The sequence below is a fragment of the Abramis brama genome, assembly GCF_963993115.1.
Source record: "Abramis brama genome assembly, chromosome: 15".
Lineage (NCBI taxonomy): Eukaryota > Metazoa > Chordata > Actinopteri > Cypriniformes > Leuciscidae > Abramis > Abramis brama.
In genome coordinates, this window is record NC_139977.1 from 26,864,599 (window position 1) to 26,886,821 (window position 22,223).

Below are 22,223 nucleotides of genomic sequence, written 5' to 3' on the forward strand. Positions count from 1 at the left end.
TTTCACTAGGCCTATGTGTAATTACTGCATAATCTCCCCATGGAGACGTGAAAAAAAAAAAAAACACTATCATTCCTAAATTACTTATTGTCTGAAGAACTGCATTTTGGCAGCAGACAGTGAATGCAATTTACTGCTAAATGAGGATAAAACCTTCTGGGAAAATCTGAGCATGTGTCAACCTCTCTCTCTTTTCTCTTTCTCTCTTTTCAGGAAGATCCACGCTTAAAGTATCCCGTTCACATGAGGACAAAAGCATCCCTGGACCCTGGTGACCTCGGCCCACTTCCTGTGAGTATAAAAGGAGTGACGTTGAGCAGTATTACCCACAATCCCGAGCTCTTTCAACAGCCTCGCCTGACATGTGTCCTTGTTTGTGACACTGCAATGCACGATCATGAAATCAACAGCCATGTCACACAAGAATTGTGAAACCAATTCAATCTGCAAAGCAAAAAATAGGATTAAGTCTGACAAAACAGCTGCAACGAATGACACAACAGGAATTTGGCTGTGGTGTTTCATGGATTTCTTTGTTATTAAACTACATTCTTAAGCCTAGTTATTTAACACTGATGCACAGAACAATGCTACAAAAATCTGACAGTAGATTAGCTCATGTGAGATCATTTCTTTTTTGATTTATCGTTCTACTTGTCTAAGAACAGCCCTAAAGTCTGGCCTCGATAAGTGCCAAAAGTGCCTTTGGCAAGTCAATGCAATGCTTGCCAGTTGGATGGTAACTTTATAAGGAACTGCAACATAATACAATAACAGAGATATGCAAGATTCAAATCAGACACAATCAAAGCATTTACTAAGGGAAACAGCTGTTGTGACTTATCGTGTAGCGAAGTTATGTTTATTTTTTATTTTTTTCAGAACTCCATGGCTGCGTTTACACTACAAGTCTTTAATGCACACACAGATCGGATCTTTTGACCATTGTCCCGCCTGTTTACATTCACGTTAGACATGCTAGACTGGTATCTGATATCTTTACATTAACCCTCTGGGGTTGTCGAACGCGCCGGCTCGTTTGGTGGATTTTTTTCCATATAGCAGCAAAATCGACTTAAAATACTTTTTGTAATACATCATTCGAAAATGTACTCTCACAGTAACGACACAACTTTGTGCTTTTGTAAAATAAAGAAAACAAACAGGGTGTGCTTTCTGCCGTCTCACTCTGTGAACTACTTTCTGAAGCGCATCACAAAAATGAATCGAAACTCTGCGAATACTTGCCACACATACATGACATATGTCTTTAGAAAGCTTAAAGTGTCTACTTTTAAATTAAGCAATTCATATCAAAAACAAATATTCTGTTTATTCTCCGTATGAAACCAACGAGAGGTCAAATATTTAGCGTCCTAAAAATGAATTCTGTTTTTGAACGCTTTACTATGTGACATGGTTAATCCTCGGGTTTTTAATGGCCGTACTAAAATTATTTACATAATTCACGTCAGGTAGCCATGATTATTTCCCAGCATGGAAATAAGTTAAAAGCTGTCATGGATTTTTGCAGCGCAAAATCTGACTGAACAGATATAGATTGGAAAATAACTCATTTTAGTTTAGTTTATCTATGGCTCATTAGACCTTGAATTCTGAAATAAAGTAACATGGTAAGTTTTTTGTAATGAATTCGAATGATTAAACGAGAGAGAGAGAATTACAGTGAAGTTATCACCTCATTGCTGAAAAATATAATGTAGCTTTCAATAGCGAACCATGGTTCAGAGGTTGAAAACCAGTTTTTATTCTCTTAACTATAGAGGGGAAAAAAAGCTGAGGTTTAGTGCAAGCACGTACAGGCACATAAATATTCATAATGTAACACTTCATAATACAACATTAACAAGCTATCTTTGTGTCCAAACATGTCACCCTCACCTTGTGTTGGCTTGGAATTCAAAAGGGAATCGGATGTACGTGTTTAGACGCAGGTCATATTTCCAGATATTGAATATGTACAGTATCTGATTTAAAGCCACATTTGGAAGTAGTTCAGATCGGATGCGAAAAAATCTGATTTTGTGTGGATTTTTGTGTTTACACATGTGCAACAAATTCCGATCTGTGATGTCAGTAAATTTATTTTGATTTTTAAACGCAACCCATGTGTCAACATACGTGAAATGTTTCTCAAATTAAGCGGATAAAAATGGAAATATGAGAGGCAAAATTATAATTCGTACTGCTCATTTTTACGACAAGTCTCTTTTCACCTCAGAGTCTGGCTTATCACAAGAACCTTTTGCAAATATGCAAAAAATATTCTAAATAATAAATAATCCTGTTGATGAGAAGACGAAAATATATATTTTTATTTAAAGTAATGTTTATATTTATAAATATATGTAAAAAAAAGTTTAAATTAATTTTGAACCCTGGAAATAATGCGTCCCTGGTGATTTTGTAGCACAAAATTATCACCAGTGAGCACTTTATTTTTTATGCGTGTATGAGACGCATCTTTCGTTAACCAAGAAAGAGTTGGTGCAATATGCATCTTGCATAATAAGATTCTGAAGAAACTGATTTTTTTTTTTTTCACCTTTGAAACACACTTCGATTCTGATGTTTGGTAATCGCACCTTCTCTTCTCAGGTTTTCAGTGGGAATACGTGCCAGGAACTAACCTGCAAACAGGGACTTATCTAATAAACATCTATTTTCATGCATGATTTCATGTAATATTGAAATTTCCATATGCATGTTAAAAAAAAGAACATTTTAATATATGCAAAAATATGCATTGCTGTGGCTTCAAAAGATTGCATTTTTTTAATCAAATATCATATAAAATATCTAAAATATACTGTTCTTTCCACCTTTGTCCATTAGTTATTTTAGTATTATTTATGTAATATTAAAGTACTTATTAATATTTTGAATTGGCTTTTGTTTTTTTAGCTTTAATTAATTAGTTTTAGTAAATTTTAGTATTTCAACCTAAACTTCTTTCAATTAATTGCCAAAGCAACATCACTAGTTTTCGTTTAAGGTTATCTAATATTTGTTTTATTTTATTACTGCTTTCAGTTAACTACAACAATGTTTTTAGTTGTAGTTAACATTAACAACACTGATATATTAACACATTTTGTTATGATTTTTCTTCTTTTTTAAACGTTTACTGTAGTGCTGCTGTCTCACAAGCTGGTTGTGTGTGTGTGTGTGTGTGTGATTTCTCTCTGGTCTTTCGGTGGCGTGGGGGAACGTGATGCGCTCTGCGCTCGATGCTGTTTGTGGCAGAATCTTCCAGAGGAGGTCGGTCCTCTCTCTGCCTGCGTGTTTTCCTGCCTGCCCACCGAACTCTCCACCCCTTCTTATCATTGCTGGCATGGATGACTGTGCCTTTTCCCCCCTTTTGTTTTATTCCATCTTTCACTCTTTCTATTAGTCATCTTTGTTAGTCTTTGCTTTTCTTGTTCTGATTTTTTTTTTTAGTCTGTTTATCAGTCTCTCTATAGAGCTCAATATTGACTGGCCTTGGTTCCAGAAGTATTTTTTCAGAATATTCTTCAATAAGTTTTATGCCTTGAACCAAACCAACAAGATAAATCATAACATGTGTTTCAGAGTCAAAAAATATTTGATAATAAGGAAAAAGACAAAGGTTAATTAATTACAGTAATTAATTAATTAATCGAAATAACTGGTACCAATAAATGAACACCGCATATTCTTTATTTAATTTAATTTTTATTTACCTGCGTAGGTCAAACAGTATGCAAAAGTTTGAAAATAATATTGCCTGAATAGGAAAATTTACTGGTTTGTAAATGCAGAAACGGCAGGAAAAGTCTGATTTATCTTACACATGGATTGAAAAACTGGGCCAAATATTGAATAAATGCTAAATGAATTTGAAACGAAATACAGGTTTTTGGTTTGCGACCCACCAGATAAGAACCATTGCTTTAAATTGCAGTGATGGTATATGCTAATGTAAAAGCTACATTCACTCTACAATTCCAGAACTCTTAGTAGGTGTTTTGAAAGACATTGTTGCTGAACTTACTATCCATAACCTTGGATACCTTGGATTTTTACTTCCAGAACCCTTCTATTAAGCTCTATTTTTCAGTTTTCTATTTGTCTCGGTTCATCTCTCTCTATGTCATTCCTCCTGTGTACTGTTTTTCTTTATATTTCTCTCTGCACGTATCTCTTTCTGGTTGTGTTGACCATCCATCCATAGCGTGCATCCATCCATCATGTACATCTATCCGTCCATCGATCCATCCATCGCTTGCATCCATCCATACATCCATCACGTGCATCCACCCATCCATCCATCCATCCATCCACCCATCCATCCATCGCTTGCATCCATCCATCCACCCATCCATCACGTGCATCCACCCATCCATCGCTTGCATCCATCCATCCACCCATCCATCGCATGCATTCATCCATCCATCCATCGATCGCGTGTATCCATCGCGTGTATTCATCCATATCAATCCATCGCGTGTATCCATCCATATCCATCCATCGCGTGTATCCATCCATATCCAACGCGTTCATCCATCCATATCCAACGCATCCATCCATCCATCCATCCATCCATCCATCCATCCATCCATCACGTGTATTCATCCATATCCATCCATCCATCCATCCAGTCAGTCAGTGCTTCATTCAATACCAGTTTTGGTTGATGCCCGTTCAGCACGAGAGCCATGGTGTCGCGCCTGTCTTCATTGCTGGCTCACAGTCTCTCAGTCGTGAACGAAGGTCTTGTCCCCTCTCCGGATCCCGTGTGTGGGTCGTTAAACGGCTTCCCTTGATGTTGTGGGTTATGAATTGTTGGATGTGTCTCCCTGGCTGTGATTTTTGTCAGGCCTGGCAGTTGCCCGTTATGTTGGTATTGACGTGGGTTTGCAGGTCTCGGGGTCTCCGCTCTCAAAAGAGGGACAGTATGTTAATGCGAGTGTGTGTTTGTCAGAGCGAGAGTGTGTAACAAACTCTCTTCTGCATGCCAGTGGAACCCTGTCGTGGAAGCTCTCCCACACTGAACTGAGGAATCTTCATATCTTTCTGTTCCTTTCTCCCATCACATTATCTGTTACAGTTATTGTGTTGGTGAATGAGTGGTTTATCAGGCCTGGTGGTCTCATCTGGATTATTTTAACATATTTCTTTCTCTCTCTGAATCTCCACAGCCTGGGTGGGAGGAACGAGTGCATGCAGACGGAAGAACCTTTTACATTGACCACAGTAAGGACACTCATTTGTTGACGAAATAAGCAGACACATCTGGAGCAGGGGGGGTTAAATTGAGGTCCACGGGCTTGCTAGGGTCAGCAGAAAAAAAATTGGAAAACCTATTTCAGCATGTTAATTTTATGCATAAAAAATAATAATAATAATTAAATATTTTTTTTTTAAAATAATTATATATATATATATATATATATATATATACAAATTATAAATGCTTAAAAGACATCAGTTCGATTTTTAAATTTATTTGATCAAAAATATAGTAGAAACAGTAATATTGTGAAATATTATTACAATTTAAAATGCTCTATTTTCTAAGTTTTAAAATGTAATTTATTCCTGTGATGTCAAATCTGAATTTTCAGTATCATTACTCCAGTCTTCAGTGTCACACGATCCTTCAGAAATCATTCTAATATGCTGAAGAAACTTTTCTTATTATTATCATTATTAAAAAACCGATGTATTGCTTAATATTTTTGTGGAAACTGTGATACATTTTTCAGGATTATTTTATCAGTAGAAAGTTCAAAAGAACAGCATTTATTTTAAATAGAAATATTATATATGAAGATTTGCAAAAGCCTCTAAGTCCGTCTAACGTTTTTCTTTAATATTAATTTTTTTATCAGGCTCCTATCTATAGGTTTCTACCTAAGTACCGGCATTTCTGAATGGGCTGAGGCTGGGATTTAGTGATTTTGAAGTGAAAGTATTTGATGAATGTATGTGCGGAGAGCATTCACTCAATATTATTATCTCATTTTTGACATAGGTGGCTTTCAGAGGCTTTTGCATCGGAGGTCTTCATATACAGATATTTAGAAAAAAAATCTATATATCTATACATCACTATATACTTAGTTTGGAGTGCAGCATATATATAGCACAGTTAAACACACACAGTAAAGCAGGTTTCCGTCACAGATATGCTCAGGTTTCTATTTGTTATTTTGTTTCTTTATTCTGTGCTGTGTGATCAATAATTATTTAGATGTTTAAGGTAACACACGTTGTGAGATCATTTTACTCATGCATCAATAAACTCGGACATGCCTTCAGTGCCTGTCGCGCTCCACAAACACAGGTGTGTTCAACCACTGCTGAATCTGCTGCTCCGGTCGATACACACCTGTTCTGTCTGTCAGCTATACGCATTCACAAACGACCTCTAGTGTTTGCATTGTCCAGTGGTGGGTGTAGTGTAAATATAATCTGTATCAAATAGCACTGAAAATGACGAAGTGAGCTAATGAAGTTCCACTTCTCCCTCTCAGACACCAAAAAAACACAGTGGGAAGACCCTCGCCTCCAGAGTCCTGCCATAACTGGACCTGTGAGTGTGCTTTTATTCTCGGTCACAATTTTTCTCTTATTTATGTTTCTGTTTTCCTCTAGCATTTCTTTTTTTTGTTGTTGTTGCAATTGGGTTTTGTCTCAAGTGGAAAGAGAGAGAGAAAGATTACACACACACACACACACACACACACACACACACTTTATTATTATTTTACATTATTATTAAATAATACATATCAATGATTATTAAATATTTTGTCTCGGTAACTCATTTTATATATAAATCTTATTTAATTAGAGGCATTCCAACAAATACAAATTTGGTTTACTCTACAGAATAATAATTCATTTTTATATGAAATATGACTTGTCCAGTTTCTTGACATATGTTGTGAGATTCATCGAAATATACTTAGAAATTATGCTTTCAAAAGAACATTTGATGTTCCAAACTCATGTTTGGTTTCTATCTCGTCCAGTGAAATACGTTATTACACTGATATTAAACGTATGTATTTGATTGTTTATTTGCTTGTCTTCTCTTAGGCGGTGCCGTATTCTAGAGAGTTCAAGCAGAAGTATGACTACTTCAGAAAGAAGCTAAAGAAACCGGTAAGAAACGAAGCGTTTTCAGAGACATTGCTGTAAGCTCTTTCCTGCTACATACTGTAATCCTAGCCACACTAAATTATTCTGTGTGAAATCCTTGTCAAGGAGTGAAGAGGTTTTTTTTCTATTGGGTGTTAAATTGTTCTTCACACGACTGAAACAGCCGTTTACAGTACTGTGATTGTTTCAGGCATTAATATTATGTTGAGATGTTAGTGTGACGCTCAAAGCTGTTGGCTAACCAACAGTGAGCTTCAATTTATTATTTTATTTTCAATCATGAATTCCAGGATATCATTTTATGTTATGTTTTGTTGTCGCGTTCTCTCCCGCAGGCAGATATTCCGAACCGTTTTGAGATGAAGCTGCACAGGAATAACATCTTCGAGGAGTCATACAGACGGATCATGTCCCTGAAGAGACCCGACAGCCTGAAGGCCCGTCTGTGGATCGAGTTTGAATCGGAGAAAGGCCTGGACTATGGGGGCGTGGCCAGAGAATGGTTCTTCCTGCTCTCCAAGGAGATGTTTAACCCTTATTATGGGCTGTTTGAGTACTCAGCCACGTAAGTATCACATGTGTTTGTGCACTACTATCTGTCTGTCTGTCTGTCTGTCAGCTTGTCTGTCTTTATTAGGCATGTGACGGCATTTTTATGTTGCGATAATTGCTGAAGCTTTTATCACAGTATTCGGTATTATCACTATATTAAAATAAGTTAAAAAAAAAGTGTTGTCATACTATAACAGGTTTAAAAACTTTGTTCCTTATAATAAAAATAACTGAACATTTAAATACAATAAAGCAATACAAAAAAGTAAACAAAAATGTATAAATGTAAAATGTGTACAGATTAAAATGCAAGAGAATTATTAAGAACAATAGGGGACACTTTACAATAAGGTCTCATATTATTTAACGTTAACAATACAGAATCAAAACATTTTCAAACAATATCTAGGGCATGTTGTAGCCTACTCCAGATTAAAATGTAAAATGTTTTTTTTATTTTTTTATAAATAGCCTATTAAGTCCAAGTATTTAAGTGTTCAGTGCTGCAATGAATGCCATTGTGCATACAAAATGGCTGTTTAAAACATTTAAATACTGTTCAGAAACAGAAAGTAGCGCGGCTTCTGGGTTACTGTGAAAACGTCTGCATGTCTGCTGTTCCGTCAGCGCCATCTGCTGTCTGAGAGTGAATGTACTTTTTTTATTCAGTGCGTCTCATTCACTCATTCTGCCATGCGCTTCTCTTGACGCAGCACACAGCGGTGCATGTTAAACAGTTGATGGGAAAATTATTCTTAAAATGCATTCAAACAAATCAGAATAATTTGTAATAAATAACTATTCACGGTATTTTGAAGTATTCACGATAACAATATTGTGCATGTTCATTATCATGATATATCGTATTACCATATACCAGCACATCTGTCTATCTATCTGCTGTTGCTCTTTCACAGAGCTGGTCTGTTATCTTGTTAGATCTCTGCCACTGACACTCATTACGGGACACAGCAGAGCTGGCAACATCATTCATTCATTTACCGTCTCCCATCTGTCTTTCTGCAGAGATAACTACACCCTTCAGATCAATCCAAACTCCGGCCTGTGCAATGAGGATCACCTCTCATACTTCAAGTTCATTGGTCGGGTGGCTGGAATGGCTGTGTATCACGGCAAGCTGTTGGATGGTACGTAAGCTGAGGACCTTCAAGAGCCGATCAGAAGCTTTTTCATGTGATGTTTTGGTTACACTTTATTTTAAGGTGTCTTTGTTACACTGTAATTATACATTTAAGTATGGAGTAATATTAAGTAACTACATGTACTTACTATAGGTTTAGGATTAAGGGTTGCATGCAATTATGCATTATAGTTATTACTACAGTAACTACATGTAACAATGACACTGTAAAATAAAGTGTTACCGATGTTTTCTTTCTTTTTATTGTTAACGTTTGATAATTATCATGGTATCAGCTATTTTTTGTGGATTTAGTTTGATTTTTAGTTTCTTTCCCCAGTTTAAAACAGAAATGTGTTCTTGTTTGTTTTTCAGGTTTCTTTATTCGACCGTTCTATAAAATGATGCTGGGCAAACAGATCACCCTGAATGATATGGAGTCAGTGGTGCGTTAACACACATGTACACCAATTTTAAGAGATAACACATAGCGGCACAATGCAAAAACAGATTTGTCTTTGAAATGTTGGCTAACACTTTATTTGGTAACACTTTATTTTAAGGTAACGTTACATGTACTTGCTTTAGTAATAACAGTAAATTATGCATAATCACATGCAACTAACACTAAACCAAACCCTAACCGTAACTCTATAAGAAGTACATGTAGTTAGTTAATTTTACTCAATACTTATTTGAGTAAGTACAATGTAGCTACGTCACTTTAAAATAAAGTGTAACCCTTATTACAGTGTAATTATACTTATAGAGTAATATTAATTGTATAAAGAGTAATAGTTTATAGAGAATAATGGGGTTACACTTTTTTTAAGTTTTTAAGTGTCCTTGTTATAGTAATGGAGTAATAATACTGAGTAATATTATTACATGTACTGCCTACAGGGTTAGGGTTTGGTTTAGGGTTAGTTGCATGTAATTATGCACAATTTATAGTTATTACTGTTACCAAATGTTGTTTAGAGGCATTGATTACAATGTTAGTTATATGAATATATACACTATATATACTTTTCTCATGTTTTATGTTCATGTACACTATGTAGGACAGTGAATACTACAACTCTCTAAAGTGGATTCTGGAAAACGATCCCACAGAATTGGATTTGCGGTTCTGCATTGATGAGGACAACTTTGGACAGGTAACACCATCATGTTTCTAAATGTCTGTGTTTATTTTAGATTTCATTTAATTTTAGTAATTTATGTAATTTTTGTCAGTGTTTTTTTGTATATGTTTATAAATTTTTTATATATGTATATTTATAGACATATCAGGTGGATTTGAAGCCAAGCGGATCAGACATGGTTGTAACCAATGACAACAAAAAAGAATACATAGAGTGAGTTGCTCTTTTGCTCTGTATGTAAAATCTTACATATGGCTTCTTATACTAACAATGTCTTTTCTTTCGGCTCTGCACAGCCTGGTGATTCAGTGGCGGTTTGTGAACAGGGTGCAGAAACAGATGAACGCCTTTTTGGAAGTACGTGATCAAATTCCTTGCGCAATCAAAAGTTATCTGTAATTTCAACTAATGCCACTAGGTGGTAGCAGAAGTTAGATTATTCATAATACTTGCATGCCAACGAGCTATAATGACATGCAATGTTTTGATCATGTTTCTCATATCCGTTTCACAGGGATTCACCGAGCTCATTCCCATCGACTTGATAAAGATTTTTGATGAAAATGAATTGGAGGTAACAACTTCCCACATACCCATTACTCAGTGTCTGCCGTTGTCATGGAGACTGCATCCTCCATGTCCAAGACTTCCATAGAATAATACACGTACACTTCATAAAAGAGCCAAAATTTCTTGTTTTGTTGAATGAATCGGCTCTTCTCACATGAGCACAGGATAATACGTCCATGTCCAGGCTGTTGTTTGCATAGTGGGGGAAAGCTAAATTTATGCCCGTCGTAGTGGCAAATAATAAAAAACTAATAAAGACAGGCGTTGCATTATATACCGTGGTATAAATGTGTCAGCCAGTAGAGGTTCTGCTGCTTTACTATTTATACCGCAGTGTATCCTCTATGTGATTTGACAGATGTGAAATAAGATAAAGTACTTATCTTTTGTAAAGTTAAAAAATATATATATCAATCATTATCTACAGGATATTGAGGGTAAAGATGTTGGTTTGTGTTTGTTTAATGTGCTGTATTCTCTGTGTCCAGCTGCTGATGTGTGGTCTGGGAGACGTGGATGTCAATGATTGGAGGCAGCACACTGTTTATAAGAATGGCTACTGTCCTAATCACCCTGTGATCCAGTGGTTCTGGAAGGTGTGTAGAACAAACAGTCTGTGTGTGTGTGTGTGCAATATAAGTTTAGTTGCACCTACTAGTAATTCTTTATTATTACTATTTCTACATTTATAACAATTTTAAAGTCATCAGAACTATGAAAGAAGACAAATATAGTCACTGAGAAATGTTTAACAAATTAAAACGATCTTCAAAGTACACTATGCAACTTTATTTTACATACATTTTACATACATCTCTGAAAAGCCAAGCTTTTGTACCTTTACAAATTATTATTGTAACTTTTACTTAAAGAAGTGTATCCTGGGATGATTTTTAATCAGTATTGAAGGAGTTCTGACACTTGTTGGCTGCTCAAACTAATGCATACATTTTTTTTTTTTTTAATAATAAGTATAAATATATTCAGGCATGAATGCATATTTTCTTCGAAATTAATTTCATGCCTTTAAACACAGTCCTTTAGATTAAAAGATATCAAACATCACGAAAAAGTCAAGTGTGTCAGCTTTTGTGTGCATGAGTGTTTCTGAGCCCATGCCAAGTACACCGCAGGGCAGTTGCAGATCAAAGTCTGTTTGATGTGAGGCTCATCGAGTGTTTACTCTGATGAAAGAGTCATTAGGGACTTCTTATCAGCAGTCTGGAGCCAGACTTGCTCTTTCTACATTCTTTCTAAATATCTATATTATTTCAATTTATTTCAGTTGCAGTTGCTCAGCTGGCAAACTAATTTTTGAATGACAGTCGATGGAGAAAGATTATTGTATGCCACAGAATGGTGTAGTTATGGCATCTATCAGCAGGGGCTTACGGTACTGACCAAACTTTGACCTCTGGCTCTGACATGTTGAGCCACAGTGCAGGTTCGAGTGTAGCTTGTTGCATTTTTCGATCCTTTTCCCTGCTCTCTTTTCCGTAAATTCATGTTCTCTCACAACTTTACGAAAAAAAACTCACAAAAAATGTACGATGATTTTTTGATATATTTAGATATAAAACATTTTGGGGTGATATGAATTATTTTTAACATATCCTAATTCACTGGGTCGGTTTTTGTGCACACTTTTTGAGTTTTTTCCACTCATGCTTATTTAAATGGAAAAATTAGGATATTTATTTTAAGAAAACTTCCTTGAAACAACCGTGTAGGGGAACCAGTGTTGAATGTTTAAGACCTCTTTTCAATGGCGTTTGCATAAACAGATAAATGTTATTGGTATTAACCGTGTCTCTCTATATCTCTACTCAGGCTGTGTTGTTAATGGATGCCGAAAAGAGGATCAGACTTTTGCAGTTTGTCACCGGAACATCCAGAGTGCCAATGAACGGCTTTGCTGAACTCTACGGTAGATGAGTTATAGATGTAGATATTATAACATAACATATAACACGTAATGTAACATATAACATACAACAACAGATAATATATCATAACACAACATATCATAACATATCTAACATAACTTATCAAACATAACATATAACATATCAAACATAACAACATATAACATATCATAACAACATATATCAACATAACATATAACATATATGAAATAACATAATATATAACATACAGTGTCATATAACATCATAACAACAAATAACTACATAAGGTAAATATTTAACTAATAAATTAATATAGTATAATATTAATTCAATATTTCAGAAAATGTCACTGGTGTTGCAGTAGTATTGTAGTATCATTTATCTTGACATTTTAATGAAGACAGTATAATAAGATGTTTGTAGCAGCTTCATCTATTTTCAGATCTTAGTGTTGCCCTTTGAGACCCATAGAATAGCTCCTTCCCTGATTGGTCCTTGATGAGTCATGTGATCTTTCACAGGTTCCAATGGGCCGCAGTTGTTTACTATCGAGCAGTGGGGGACACCTGAAAAGCTCCCTCGTGCTCACACCTGGTAAGACCTAGAGGGATTTGACCACGTTACATAATCAAGAACATCAATATATATTCCCTTCAATTCCATTTCATAAAACAAACACATTTTGGTAATATTCTGAAACGGCATAACTCTGTTCTGATTTCCAGCAAGTAGATTGTAATTTCTTTGATTGTTCCATTTTCTTCCCGCTCAGCTTTAATCGCCTGGACCTCCCGACGTACGAGTCGTTTGAAGACCTGCGCGAGAAGCTTCTGATGGCGGTGGAGAACGCCCAAGGCTTTGAAGGCGTCGACTAAACAAATCCCTTCATATACACACCATCTTCCCAATGCAACCAACGAGCAAAGACATGTACAACACGCACACATCTATACTCACATATACACACTCTCGAGTTGCCATTGTACAGCCAGAACCCAGCGGTCGCATGTGTGTGAGATGTCAGCACACGGTATATGCATGTATCTGTCTAGCCTGAACGACATTGGCTGTGAACGAGTTTTGACGCCAAACAGCCCTGCAGTATCCCACAAATCATGTTCTCTCCCAACACGTTTTATTTTTAAACCCACCTCTGAGGCCATGGCAACTTTTATATTGACAGTAATCGAAACTTCAGTGTTTGAAGGCCTCAGTGGGTGTGGCCTCAGAGTGGGCGTGGCCTTGATACAGCATAAAAACCACTGCAATCAATCCCATTCTTGCATTAACATAATAAAAGTTCAGTGAAGAGGCAACAATGGACACTTATCAGGTCTTACTTACACCAGATTACCTTAGGAAACACAGCCTGGATGAAGGGCGCATCCTCATCCTCCCTTATCCGGCAAAGTTCGCCAAGTTTCCCCTTCCTTCGTCGAGGATTATTTTTTATCTTCTTTTGCAACGCCAAGAAGCAACGGGATGTTGATAATTGTTTTTAATAGTTTATTATTATCGCTGTTATTATGATACTGTTGTCATTCTTACCGAGTAAACGGATATTTGTACCAACAATGTGGTTTACTATTTTAAACAACGTTATTGAAAAATGCATCAATTGCCTGGCTATATCCATATCATCGTGGGTAAAAAAAGAAAAAAAAAAAAACACACACACACAAAAAAAACAAACAACCAACATGATTATTGTATTGCTATGAAAACTGGCATGAACATGTATCTTGTGTTTCAATATGATTACGTAGTAATTATAAAGCTATTCTCCTTCTTGGTTGAGAGCAAAGATCGATAAAATCGTTACGGACATGCATTGGACATGTAAACGAGTTTGTCAGAGAGGGTTTTCTTCAATTGTAATAAGTATTGTTCTTATCTTAATTATGATTAAACCTGTTCATAATGCTGTAAATGAGTTTGTTTTTGGGAAAGACGCGGTTGGAAGTATTAAAGAGCGACACGGAGTGTAGCTATCTTAAAAGCGCTGTGATTCAACACTGCAAGTCTCGTAGACTTTCAGGACGTAAACGTTTCTTTCTTTCTCTCTTTCTGTCTTTATTTCATTCTATCTCGTTTCTTCTAACACCACTGTACCTATAAGGGCACTTTATTGATCACACACTAGGGTCATGTCACCTGTTTATTTGTGAACTTGAATGTGATTATCTATTTCTTTCTTTTTAAAGCACTCAGTTACTTGGTGCAATATCTATTGTTTGTAATCGGCCTGCTGCTAACATATCAGATCACAGCTCATCCCTACAGCTGATCTGGAGTCAGCCTGACTCCTCAGTGTGACGTCTGGATCAGCTCTGTAGGAACGAGCTCCACCTGGAGTAAGACTTCAGACTTTTTCCATTTTCTTTTCCAGTCTTCTTGTTTTTTTTTTTTCTGTACGCCTCCCCACTCACACTTTTCAGGCCGCTGTGGGTCTGTAGGTTTGTGATAACATTATGATTATTGTTATTGTTATAAATTTCCCTTCCTCTTTTGTAGGGGCAGTTCTTTTTTTATCGATGAGGAACATTTACTGTCTGGTTCCTGCTCACCATGAGACTTTGCAATTCGTATAACTTCATTCGAAATAAACTGATAAATGGAATTTAGGTGTGTTGTCGTTTTATCCGAAAATTCTCAAAATGTTTTGGCATAAATGCAGGAACTAAAATAAAAATTTAAATAGGATTTTCAGTGTCAAATGGGTTTGGATTTTACGGAGCCCCTAAAGGGACATGGTGATAAAAAAAAAAATTGATGGGAAGAAAAATTCCGAAAAATCTGGAAACTTTCCGTTCGATCGCGAAACATTTGCGTTCCCCCGAGAAACATTTGCTCTCAAAATCGCTCTCTCACTTGCAAAACTTTGCATTCTCTCACAAAACCTTTTCGTTCCCTTCGCAAACCATTTGCGTTTCCCTGAGAAACGTTCACTCGCAAAACTTTTGCATTCGCTCACAAAACCTTGGCATTCCCTTTGCAAAACATTTGCGTTCCCCTGAAAAACGTTCGCTCTCAAAACCTTTGCATTCCCTCGCAGAACATTTGCGTTCCGCCGAAAATCTTGGCATTTGCTCGCAAAACATTTGCGTTCACTCTCAAAACTTTTGCATTCCTCCGAGAAACTTTGCATTCACTCATGAAACATTTGCGTTCCCTGGAAAAACTTTTTTGAAAGCAAATGTTTTGTGAGCAGAAGCATTGAGAATCGATTTTTTTTTTTTTTTCTCCCATCTCATTTTTTTTTCCCCATCAACATGTCCCTTTAGGGGCTCTGTAGTATTTCTACACATTGATTTCATGGTAAATGTTAAAAACTAATTCATGGTATTTCTACCATGGTAAATTCCCCTACAGTACATGTCTATTCCAGGTTTCATTTTAAGCTGAAGGTTGAGTGGTTGAGATAAACTGAACTTTATCATTTACTGGATTGTCTGAAGTCGAAGAGAATATTGTGGGGGTTTTCTTGCTTTTTTTTTTTTTTACAGATATGCAATGTTAATGTTCTGTTGATTTGACCTGTTTCAAAGCTGCAGGCGCTGTAACCGGGTCAAATCTGGCAGCCATTCAGTCTTTTTAATCTAGTTCAAGGCTGTTTTGACTTCTCTGAATTTCTACTTCTATGCTTAACATTACAATCCTACATAATTTATGAAATATATTAGAAATAATTGTCAAACAAGAGGCTTTCCATTAACAAGAGATTTTTCATTATGCATATATAAATATATGTATATATATGTATGTGTGTATATATATATATAAATAAATAAATATATAAATATATATATATATATATATATATATATAATATAATATAATCATATATCATATCATATATATGCACACACACATATACATATATACACATATATACATACATACACACACAGATTATAAATAAAATATAATTGTGTAATATATATAGGCTACATATTAGAAATTTACATACAGTACACTACTTTTCAAAAGTTTGGGGTCGGCAAGATTTTTTTATTGCATTTATTTGTTTAAAAATAATAATTTTCACGAATGTAAAGAACTGGTTTAATAGGTTTTAAAATCAATATATTTATTTGATGACAGAGCTCAATTTTCAGTCTTCAGTGTCACATGATCCTTCATAAATCATTCTAATATGCTGATTTGGGACATTTATTATTATTATTAGCAATGTTGAATATTGTTATGCTGCTTCAAATGTTTGTGAACATTGTGATATATTTTTTGGGGGGATTTTATTTATTTATTTAATTTTTTGAAGAAAAAAAAATATTTGAAAAAGAAATCTTATGTAACATTATATATGTCTTTACTGTCACTTTTGATCAATTTAATGCATCCTTACTGAATAAACATTAATTTCTTAAAGATTTCTTAAAAAAAAAAAAAATCAAACTAACTCCAAAGTTTTGAATGACTTTTTAAAAATTATGAATGTTGTCTTTTTTGGACGTCAACATTTTCATTTTCAAATTTCACTAAAGCAAATAATATTGATATTATTTTATGTGCCGGAATACTGTCAAGTCATAGTTTTTGCGACGTTTTTGGTTCATTACAAACCAAAATAATTCTGTAAAATATTTTATATTATACATTTCTTATAATAGTAATTGCATATAATTTAACATGAATTATGCTTATATTATTCACAATACAAAATTATGATTAATATGCATTATATTTTTTTATATGATGACGTTTCAAAAACGTATTTGTTTTTCTAGACGGTTGATTTACTTGGTGAGTCAAATCATTTCTGGTCATTTGTCCATTAATGTTGCTCAGCAGAGCCTCATGCCATGTGTCCAGCTGTGATGCTAAGCGGTGAAGGAAACTCAGTTCATTCACACATGCAATCGGGCAGCAATCAGATCCAAGGACAAGCAAATAAAAGCGGCTTGCTGTCCTGTACACTTTATCAAGTGCTCTCTTTCAGCAATCGCAAACAAGTCCAGCTCCAAACTCACCTGCACCTATTCAGAGAATGAGCTTCAGTTATTGTAACACTGCGGCAGGCCTGACTGTGTTGGAAAGTAGGTAAGACGGTTATGTTACGTGGATTTGAATGGAATAAATACAGTCCTCTAGTGTCAGTATAATCTTTCTTTTGCACCTGCTGAAATATTTGGCCTGACAAAATCAATAACCATATTATCTTATATTTCAATCACTGATTCAAGAGCCTATCAAAGCATTTCAGAAGGTCTCACCACGATTTATATCGCATGATTGTTTTTATGGGTACAGATGTCTGAAATGTTGCTGGTGCATTTGTAAGAATGCTTACTGGAAACTGCTTTTCAAAAGCTTTTTTTTCATAAGCACTCAGGTTTTGGGTTAGTGACCTCGTCCCCACGTCACTGCGGATCAATACTTCTCTAAGCTTATCACAAAACTGTTTGACTAAACCCTCTCTAGGTACATATAGGGAGGTTAGAGGAGAGCAGAATGACCAGTCATGGCAAACTCGGTTCAGAGACTGGACTTGTTCTCGTTTTCTTGCAGACTGAGGAACCCTGTAAGAGACTATGTGAGGATATAAGAGTGTGAGTGTTTTATAGTGTTTGTAGTTCACTGAGAGATTGTTTTGTGAAGTGTTTCTTTTTCAGTGCTCTCTTTATTCCTACAGCATGGAGGAACACGTGGATCAGCCATCTTTACAAAACAGGGTCTGTGGTAAGTCAACGTGTCCACAGAAACTCTTGAGAAAGGATATGGTGTCAAAAAAAAAATCCTCATTTGAGCTTATTAATTATCTATATTAATATTTAAGGTTGTGGTGTTTTTTTCAGTAGGAAATTCATGACGATTAGAAACGATTCATAAACAACAAAATGATTGCTTTTTACAATTTACTTTTTTTTAATGCAAACAAAAGGGTCAGTGAGTGTTTGTACATCAGAAGTGACTAAACTTAATGTCTTCAGAAAACAAGTTTTATATAATACTAAATCTTTGTAAAAAAAAAAAAAAAGTAGTTTCAGTAGTTCAGTAGTTTAATAAAAAAAGAGTTCAAGAAGAGACATTTCCAACTATTTTTCAATCAATGGACCTTGATGGATAAAAAGAATTAAATAAATTAATAATTTTGCTCAGCAAGGATGCGTGAAACTGATTGAAAATTGACAGTAAATTATTGTTATTTTTGTAGCACTGAGATACAATTATATCATGAAGATTTTTTATTTTAATTTGTTAAAATCTTAGTAATTTTGGTGTCGTTTTTTTTTTTTTTTTTTTTTTTAAATGTCTGTAGTTTTTATTAATGTTTGTTTCAGTTTGTTTATTTTAGTACACCAAAATAGAAGGCTTGGCAACTATCTGAAATAAAATGTTTAATTATATTATCATTTTAAAATAAAAAAAATATTGTTTTTAATATTAAAGTTTTATTTTGTTCAAATGAATTTAACTTCCAGAAACAAACAAACAAAAAGTTTATTTATAATGTTATAAATTCTGTTCTTTTTAACTTTCTATTCATCAAATAACGTTGATAATAAGAAATGTTCCTTGAGCATCAGATCAGCATATCAGAATGATTTCTGAAGCATCATGTGACACTGACTTCATGATGCTTATATTGAAAAATGATGCATTGCCTTAGTCATATTCTTGTACATGACATTTTAATATTCCATATGGAGTGGCAATGGGACCATTTAGCAGAACTTTAAGTTCTGAAGGTTTTTGTTTAGGTTACTTTATTGTTACAACATATTTAACATTTTCAAAAATAATATATGAAACAAACTATGGTTTAGAAGAAACCATCTGCACTGTTCCCATCACCGTCCACTCCACTGACCAGCATGTAAACAGAAGACGATAACCGACTGCTGACTGAAAGAGAAGGGGGGAAGGCCAACCTATCCTGGCCTTGTTCATTTAAGTGCAAGTTGCTGTTCAGAGGATAATTTTGAGGGTTTAGATGCGATTCTGAAACGTTAAGACGAATTCAATACCCTGACCATACTACAAAGTAAAAGTATAGTGTTACAATTTACAACAGTTGATAAAACTACTTCTGGAATGAGCACAAACACGGTTATACACCTGCAGTGTTCCTGTCTGTCTGTTTGTTGTCCTCCTGAGCTGTGGAGTGTGACAATGGTGTTTGTATCCTCTGTCGTCAAACGCCATTATCACACTAAATAGTCACGGTGAGACCTCACGACCCCCTCAGCCAATCAGCAGCGAAGAGAAACAGATGATGTCACAGGCTTGTGGGATTCTATTGTGGGAATATGAAACACCTTTGTGTCTTTAAATGAATACGTATGACTTTGTGTGTAAGGTTGATGAACAGATCATGTCTGCCTACTGACCCAGTTGCTGTTATTAGATTATTAATAATGAGTTCAGCATGCATGTCATGTGATGCTTGCTTCCTTCATATTGTATTCTGTATTAATGTGGTATCTTCGTGACAATAAAATCTACAAAGTTTTGAAGTGTTTTATGGGTCAAATGTTATTTGTAACACATGATTTGTGATTAAAATCAAGCCCATACTCAAAAAAAAAGAAAAACAATATTTATTAGTATACATTATATCATTCAGAAAAGGCCATTCAAAGCCAATACAACAGGATTGAGGTTTAGTCAAATCAAAAATCTTATAACCTATGACCTTCAATCCCTATTCACTACTAATACTTAAATATAAGACTATCTAGATTTGCATAAAGCAGCAAACATCACAGTTTTTAATTTCAGGTGATTCATTTGTGCGGTGCATTAACAGGACAAATATGTTGCTTCAAACGTGTGTGTTTATATATAGTAATGAGGCAATAAGTCATTTGACTTTCAAAGGATGATGGAAACGTGAAGGTGGGAGGATTGTCATTCTTACGGTTACAACAGCTGTTTACTAGGGCAAGTGTGCAAACTTTTCCATAGTATCATATTCACCACCTTATCCTACCTTCACAGAGACAAACAGCATAGATCAGTAAAGTAAAACTAAACAGTAAAGGAAATAAAAATGAAATATTTTACTTTGTAAATTTTAACATTGAAAATGAGCAGCTTCCAACATTCAGTTCTAGCAGTTACATTAACAATTTTTACCATGTTGTACATTCATCTCGCTCATAAAGTAAATATCTATTTAAAGGGATAGTTCACCCAAAAAATGAAAATTCTGTCATCATTTACTCACACTCATGTCGTTTCAGACCCGTTAGACTTTCGTTCATCTTCGAAACACAAATTAAGATATTTTGATGAAATCTGAGAGATTTCTGTCCCTCCACTGACAGTCTACGCAACTACCACTTTGCAATTCAAAAAGTTCATAAAGAGATCGTAAAACTATTCCATATGAATTGAGCGGTTTAGTCCGAATTTGAAGAGAAACGATCACGTTATATGATGAACAGATTTAATTTAGGCTTTTATTCACATATACCTGTAAACATTCATCAACTCGCACATCAGTTGTGGTAAACTGAGGCTCAAACATGCTTGCTTGACGTGAAAAAACCAATGAGATTCATTCTTGTGTTACACAGCATGTTTGAGCTTCCTCAAGAACCAATGAGATTCATTCTCTTGTTATACAGCACGTTTGAGCTTCTGCAAGAACCAATGAGATTCATTCTCTTGTTACACAGCACGTTTGAGCTTCCTCAAGAACCAATGAGATTCATTCTTGTGTTACGCAGCACGTTTGAGCTTCCTCAAGAACCAATGAGATTCATTCTTGTGTTACGCAGCATGTTTGAGCTTCTGCAAGAACCAATGAGATTCATTCTCTTGTTACGCAGCACGTTTGAGCTTCCTCAAGAACCAATGAGATTCATTCTTGTGTTACACAGCACGTTTGAGCTTCTGCAAGAACCAATGAGATTCATTCTCTTGTTACGCAGCACGTTTGAGCTTCTGCAAGAGCCAATGAGGTTCATTCTCATGTGTTACGCAGCACGTTTGAGCTTTAGCAAGAACCAATGAGATTCATTCTTGTGTTACACAGCACGTTTGAGCTTCTGCAAGAACCAATGAGATTCATTCTCTTGTTACGCAGCACGTTTGAGCTTCAGCAAGAGCCAATGAGATTCATTCTCTTGTTACGCAGCACGTTTGAGCTTCAGCAAGAGCCAATGAGATTCATTCTTGTGTTACAGCACGTTTGAGCTTCCTCAAGAACCAATGAGATTCATTCTCTTGTTACACAGCATGTTTGAGCTTCTGCAAAAACCAATGACTTTTGTTCTCGTGTGTCAAGCAGGTTCGGTTGAGCTTCTGTTTATTTTCACTGATGAATGTTTATATGTGAATAAAAGCCTAAATTGGACTAAACTGCTCGATTAATATGGATTAGTTTTATGATCTCTTTATGAAATTTCAAAGTGGTAGTTGCATAGTTTGTCAATGGAAGGACAGAAATCTCTCAGATTTCATTTAAAATATCTTCATTTGTGTTATAAAGATGAACAAAAGTCTTACGAGTTTGGAACGACATGAGGGTGAGTATGACAGAATTTTCATATTTGGGTGAACTTGCTCATCAAGCTTTAGTACTATCATAACAAACATTCATAATAACATTATTATTCGGGCATGTCTATTATAGAATAGTGCCAGTAGGCTAATAATAAAGAAACAAGATGGCAGCACCACTGGCACTATTATGAACTTTTCAACAGAGCAAATCAGGATGAAAACCCTATGCTGATAACTTTCTATATTTCTTTCATTTTAACAAAAAATATTACATCAATT

At 35.2% G+C, this 22,223-nt stretch overlaps 1 protein-coding gene and 1 long non-coding RNA gene across 24 annotated transcripts in view; both read left to right on the plus strand.

Moving 5' to 3' along the window:
• Positions 1 to 15,090, plus strand: part of nedd4l (NEDD4 like E3 ubiquitin protein ligase) — a 74,045-nt gene extending 58,955 nt beyond the window's left edge. For 11 of the 22 annotated variants that reach the window (XM_084136136.1, XM_084136126.1, XM_084136127.1 and 8 more), the window contains 15 exons: positions 214 to 291; positions 5,184 to 5,238; positions 6,522 to 6,580; positions 7,090 to 7,155; positions 7,488 to 7,717; positions 8,731 to 8,852; positions 9,221 to 9,291; positions 9,910 to 10,005; positions 10,133 to 10,206; positions 10,290 to 10,350; positions 10,508 to 10,567; positions 11,052 to 11,159; positions 12,394 to 12,490; positions 12,992 to 13,064; positions 13,243 to 15,090. In XM_084136136.1, the coding sequence (XP_083992262.1) occupies positions 214 to 291; positions 5,184 to 5,238; positions 6,522 to 6,580; positions 7,090 to 7,155; positions 7,488 to 7,717; positions 8,731 to 8,852; positions 9,221 to 9,291; positions 9,910 to 10,005; positions 10,133 to 10,206; positions 10,290 to 10,350; positions 10,508 to 10,567; positions 11,052 to 11,159; positions 12,394 to 12,490; positions 12,992 to 13,064; positions 13,243 to 13,345 (1,353 nt within the window). In that variant the 3' untranslated portion in view covers positions 13,346 to 15,090. Of the gene's footprint in view, positions 1 to 213; positions 292 to 3,267; positions 3,283 to 5,183; positions 5,239 to 6,521; positions 6,581 to 7,089; positions 7,156 to 7,487; positions 7,718 to 8,730; positions 8,853 to 9,220; positions 9,292 to 9,909; positions 10,006 to 10,132; positions 10,207 to 10,289; positions 10,351 to 10,507; positions 10,568 to 11,051; positions 11,160 to 12,393; positions 12,491 to 12,991; positions 13,065 to 13,242 lie in introns of all 22 variants that reach the window. The other 11 variants (XM_084136125.1, XM_084136129.1, XM_084136130.1 and 8 more) reach the window with 2 other exon arrangements.
• A 2,339-nt stretch (positions 15,091 to 17,429) lies between these two features.
• LOC311096904 lies at positions 17,430 to 18,847 on the plus strand. Of its 2 annotated transcripts, none has more exons than XR_014609160.1 (3): positions 17,430 to 17,531; positions 17,913 to 18,040; positions 18,124 to 18,847. It is a non-coding gene; the product is annotated as an uncharacterized lncRNA (long non-coding RNA). The 2 variants fall into 2 exon arrangements; XR_014609161.1 differs by having other exon boundaries at positions 17,473 to 17,527.
• The last annotated feature ends 3,376 nt before the right edge of the window (positions 18,848 to 22,223 follow it).